The sequence below is a fragment of the Myotis davidii genome, unplaced genomic scaffold (genome assembly GCF_000327345.1).
Source record: "Myotis davidii unplaced genomic scaffold, ASM32734v1 scaffold1323, whole genome shotgun sequence".
Lineage (NCBI taxonomy): Eukaryota > Metazoa > Chordata > Mammalia > Chiroptera > Vespertilionidae > Myotis > Myotis davidii.
The window spans coordinates 903,960-909,996 of NW_006294585.1; the positions used below are offsets into that span (position 1 = coordinate 903,960).

Consider the following 6,037-nt stretch of genomic DNA (forward strand, 5'->3'; position numbering starts at 1 on the left):
TATTTATCTTTCTCTGACTGGCTTATTTCACTTAGCATAATGCTCTCCAGTTCCATCCATGCTGTTGCAAAAGGCAAGAGTTCCTTTTTTTTTTTACCGCAGCATAGTATTCCATTGTGTAGATGTACCACAGTTTTCTAATCCACTCATCTGCCTTTTCATTTTCTTATATTCCATCCACTTTTCTACCCACTGGATTTTCGCTTGTGCTCACACTATCTACCAAAACTCCTTGCTAAGTGTCCTCTTTGTCAAATCCAACTTCCCTCTATCAATCCTCATTTTATTGGATTTTCTGCCCCATTTGGCACTATTGATCACTCTCTCCTTAAGTTTTCTACTTCCTTAAAACTTTTTACTCCTCAATTTCCTTGGTTCTCACTTTTCTTTCTGGGATATGCTTTCTTCACAAAACCTCTGAGGATTGATGCAACCATCCATGCTCTGCTTTCTTCATTCTGCATGTTCTTACAGAGGAGTATTGAATAGTCGCTAGTATCCTCAACAATAGTCAAGTTATACAAACCGATATCTAGGGTTACATGGTAACAATGGCATAAAATCTGCTTTATCTTTCTACACATGTGCTATGTTTGCATCAGTTCATTGGAGTTGCAGATGTCCCAGTTGTTTGATGCTTTGTCTCTATTTCCTAAAGACCCTTCGTGTGATCTGGAATTGGAATAAGCTTTGGTCTCTAATGGTGCTGAGTTCATTGTGAATCCCTGGGGAAAAAAACACCCAAATGAATAAGTCTATTAGAAACCAGCTAATTTCATTTTGTCATTTTCTGGATAATATATTCTGGTGTAGGCAGCTCGTTTTTTTAAACAAGTTTGCAATAGACAATTTCCCCTCAAGGTTAATATAATAGGCAAACACCTTTTGCTGCGGCAGACGGCAAGAGATAAGAAAGATTAGCTTACATTATGATTCATTATTTCAAAATGTCAGAATAAAGTGGATCCACTGCGTCGCCCCAGCCTCTCATACTTTAGAGGAGAGAGTACATGTTTTGCTTTTCTAATGTTAATGGATTCACTGGTTTTTGTTTCTCTCTCTCTCTCTCTCTCTCTCTCTCTCTCTCTCTCTCTCTCTCAGGCCAAATTCAGATAATCGGCGCCAGGGTGGCAGAGAGAGGTTGGCCAGCAGCGGTGACAAGGGCAGCATGGCTGTGGAGTCGGCCAAGGAGACGCGCTACTGTGCAGTGTGCAATGACTATGCCTCGGGCTACCATTACGGAGTCTGGTCCTGCGAGGGCTGTAAGGCCTTCTTCAAGAGAAGTATTCAAGGTAAGAGTGTGTTGAAAACAGCAAATTCCATTTTGAATCCCAAATGGGAAGCAACAGAGGAAGGAAGGCATATGACCAGCCACTTGCACAAAACCCTAAAACCCAGCAGATCCACTTAAATCTTTGTTAGAAACATGGAGAAGAGACAAGAGCTCAGGGCAGCTGCGATCGCGTTCTTATGCTTCTTCCATTTGGCAAGATCCAGACAGTCTTGACCAACTCTATAGGGAGAGGGTTTCAGTAACGGGCTCAGAGTGTCTGTGCCCTGCTTGGGGGATGGCTGGTGGAGGTCTATGTGTTGCTGGCAACTAGGCTTATAGGATACAGTGTGATATTAATCGGCTATCCATAGATACCTCTCCACTTGGGCTTGGTCCAGATGAGTAGTCTGTTCTGAACTTTGCTCCAGACCAATGCTAATATAACAACATGTTATTTAGCTGATACTAACTTAACTTAGAAAAATTATATTTATATTTTGGTTTTGGTTAATATAAGCCTTATAAGGCTCTTATTCCATCTTTGTTATCTCAATAGATGACATGACCTTTTGCTAAAACGAGAAGACCCCCCCTCCCCCAATCGGTTTGACTCAGTGGATAGAGCGTTGGCCTGCGGACTGAAAGGTCCCAGGGTCGAATCCAGTCAAGGGCATGTACCTTGGTTTGCAGGCACATCCCCAGTAGGAGGTGTGCAGGAGGCAGCTGATCGATGTTTCTCTCTCATCGATGTTTCTAACTCTCTATCCCTCTCCCTTCCTCTCTAAAAAATCAATAAAATATATTAAAAAACAACAACAACGAGAAGACCCAATAACTGGTGACTTGCCATAGGGTCAAGTACCTATCTGTGCTGTACCCAACAGTTATTAAGTATCCACCTGTACCATTCCCTTTGCCTGTGTGCCTTGGTCCTTTTCTTGTGTGTAGTTTACCAAATACAGCTTCTCCGATGTGCTGCCCGCTGCATTTTATCTCTACTCCAGGAGTGTTTCTGTTGCATTTAGAGGATACCCAGGGGAAGCCACAATCACCTTAACTACATAAAATATCCATGCTAAAGGCCCTTTGTTTACCAGGAACAGAGCTCTGATAGTGTAGGCTAACTGCATCGCTTTTTGTCTCAACAGTGGAAAATTTTTCTCTGTTCTGCCTCCTTTACCTTTCCAGCGTAAGCAAGTTTAGTATATAAATACTAGGGATATTTCCGATGGAGTTTCTCATCTGCTGTAGTTACTCCACTGCCCTGATATGGATGAAAGCTGGGGGATCAGAGACACTATTTATCCTCCCGTTGCTAGTAGGATGGACTTTTTTTTTTTTTTTTTAAGCTGTTCATATCTCATACAGTAGTATGTGAGGTCAGCCTGGTCCTTTTTAAAACCTTTTTTTTTTTTTTTACAATTATTACTTGCAATATCTTAGAAAATACTGTAAGACTTGGGCTTTTTCATTGGATTTTAATAAAATTACTGATATTTTCCGATAGTAATTTTTGTTTTACATATATAAACAAGTATATATACATACATAAATATCTATACATATATTTAGAAATACATATGTATGCATGTATATTTGTATATACAAAAACATGTATATAAAGTATACATATGTGTAATTAACAGCGTATTATTTAGCTGATCCTATCTTGATTTAGAAAAAATACATTTATATTTTGGTTTAGGTTAGTATAAGCCCTTTAAAGTCTTTTGCCAGTGATGTTTTACTGTTCATTTGATTTAATATAATCTAAAGTACCATTATTTTCTCCAAGTATTTAATCTGGTAGTGAAAAATCATTTGACAGAAGTAGGGTTGGTGGGTAGGTTCAACTATAAAATTGGACAAATCATTTATCTGAGGCTGAGTTCCCTCTGCAGGAAAAATGGTTTAGCACATCAGTCAGCAAAGTTTTTCTGTTAAAGGACTGGATGTAAGTGTTTTAGGCCTTGCAAGCCGTACAGTCTCTGTTGCAGCTACTCAATTCTGGCACTGTGGCCTGCAAGAAGCCATAGACAATATGTAAGCAAATGGTGTGTGGCAATAAAACTTTATATACAAAGTCAGTAACTGATCAGACATAGCCTGTGGGCCACAACTTACTGACACTTGATTTAATGAATGGAAAGGGAATAGATGGTTTCTAAGTCTAATGTTGATTATTCATGTTTACTGAAAACTTACTCTGCATTTGTGCTAGATGTTCTGAGTGAAATAAAAATATGTGTAACACACAATCTATAATGCCACAACATTTAGAATTTATTTGGGAAATTTACTAGGAAGGCAAAGGTACTTGTCCTCATGAGGTAACTAGAGAATATCTCAGTATAGATAAAGTGCTACTGTATTATAAAGATAAGGAAAACAATAGGTGAATATAAGAAAAGAAAATATTGTCAGTTATATATATGTAACATTACCGAAATTGAAAGTAGAAATGACCCTCCTCCAAGTAACAGTACCAATATTCTTACAGATTATTTTTGTCATAATTATTCATCATTTAGAAATGAACTATGTAACATCACATCAAAATTAATATTGTCTCCAAGAAGTAAGACATGAGAACAGAAAACACAGGAAAAATAACTTAAAAAAATCAATGAAGGAAGTAATAGCTTATGAAAATAGCTATTTTATTGGTATGGCATTAACTCACATTTAAATGAGTTTTAAGTTGTTTTCAATGAGATGAATATTGAGTCCAAAGTTCTGGAAGAAGCCTAGAAACAAGGCAGAGATTTTAGCTTTTAGAGATAGGGAGGGACCTTAAAAGATGATGTTCACTCACTCATTTAATTGTTCATCAGTTGCCGCTATTAGGCAAAGCACTGTGCAAGGTGTTGTAGAGACAACTATAGGGCAGACATGGTCCTTACCCTCACAGAGCTTAAAAATAAACTGGCAATTAGCTTGCAGTGTGACAAGTGCCAGGGTGAGGGTGAGTGCAGGGTCTCCCAGGAGTCCAAACTTCACTCGGTCCTCGTGGGGGTGGAGTCAGGCTCGGAGAAGGTTTCCTGATTTAAAACGAGGCCTGAAGGATGAGCCAAGTGAGGGAAGTGAAGGAGGGGATGAGTGTTCAGTCACAGGAATGAGCAGAGGAACGAAGTCCAGGAGGTAAGATAGAGTTTGGGGAGTTCTGTGAATAAAAATTAACAAAAAGATTTTTACCATTAGATTAAACAAAGACATTTCTGGGCCATGTGTTTATTCTTACACTATGTGAAAACAAAGTAATTTATTTCCTTTTTACTTAAATGATTTGTCCACATGTTTTATTTCCTTGCGCATATAAGAGGGACATACCAGAGCGAGTTTGATGGGTTTTAGTCCCATTTTCTCATCATAGCCTTGAAAACTTGCAACTAAAAAGTTTTTCTGAACTTCCCTGGCTCTTTATAAATTACATTGCCCCTCAAGCTTAGTCGAGGACAGTGAAGGGTCTGGCATGCAGGTAGGGAGCTCTGAAGATGCGTAGCTCTCCCTGTTTTTCTCGTTACTTAAGAAAAGATCTTAGAAGTGAGTATTCATCAGATTACTCTAGTGCTCTAAGTGCTTCAGCTGAAGAGGTAAAGTGTTTGACTTGAAAGCATACAAATTTTCATCCACTACCTGGTGTAGAAACTTGATTACGCAAGAAATTAAGTCATGGCCTCCAGTGGAACATGCTTTTTCCCCCTTTTAAATGTCAAGGATACTGCTTAAGGGAGGGGGTGAAATTGGATAGTCTATGAACGTATTAATCATTGCAGGTGGAGAAGCTGTGTCTGTTAAGATGTGTTGTGGGCAGAGACTCTTGGAAGAGTTACATAAGCAGATTTGGTTCAGTGGCCAGGTACAACTTTGAGTATTATTCCAAGAAAAATGACTCCACTGAGCACACTGCTTATCGTATATTATTTCAAATGTTCATGAGGCACAGTGCAGGCTCAAACCTATATATATATATCCCCCTCACCATGCTGCCACTTCATATAATCTCTCTCTAAGATGTCTATAGAAGATGCTTAGATCAAACAGACATGATCAAGACAGTTGTTGGCTTAAAGGTTAGCTAAGTCCAGGAGGACATGGTTTCAGGGTGGGGTCTGGTTATGGTTCAAGGTAGTAGGGACCTTAAATCCAACAAAGATAAATGTCAGCCGGATCCACTGGGCCTTCGAAGGAGACAGTCCAGCACCCTGGATAGCTCCTTTAACAGCTGCCCAGAGTAAGCAGAGACTTATTTCTGAAGAAATTTAGGCCGTTCAGCTAGCTTCATTCACTTTGCAGAGCTTTATTAAAAAGAGAATTTAGCTCCTTTATGCTTAAGGACTCACCCTTGCTCAGCCATGATGGATTAGGTTTTACGTTTAGTTTTCCATTTCTAGTCACCTTCTGGATTGACATGCACGCCCATGAATGGAAGAGGCCAGAGGATGGGGAGAAGTGGAGGCTGCTCTGTCGTTACAGAACTACTTGATCTCAGAAGTCCTTTCAGAGCTATGGCTCAAAACTGAGAGCCTGGCAATATATGCACACACAAAAAAGAAATCTTTGGTCTCCGCATTCCACACGTGCCCCCTAGTCAGGTCTCCATGCAATGGTGGGGGAGATCTTTGAGATATGTTATTCAAGTCATAAGGTCCTGCAGTTAAAACTCTCACTGTACTTAAAGTCCAGATTGTTTTCTATGGTTTAAAATACTACACATGGTCTTACTCCTGCTTATTCCTCCTTCCCCCTCCACCCCCCACCCCC

The 6,037-nt window shown here is 39.6% G+C and overlaps 1 protein-coding gene across 1 annotated transcript in view; it reads left to right on the forward strand.

Moving 5' to 3' along the window:
- Positions 1–6,037, forward strand: part of ESR1 (estrogen receptor 1) — a 196,138-nt gene that overhangs the window by 18,599 nt on the left and 171,502 nt on the right. Inside the window, 1 exon segment of the mRNA XM_006779331.2 lies at positions 1,102–1,292. Within this exon segment, the coding sequence (XP_006779394.1) occupies positions 1,102–1,292 (191 nt within the window).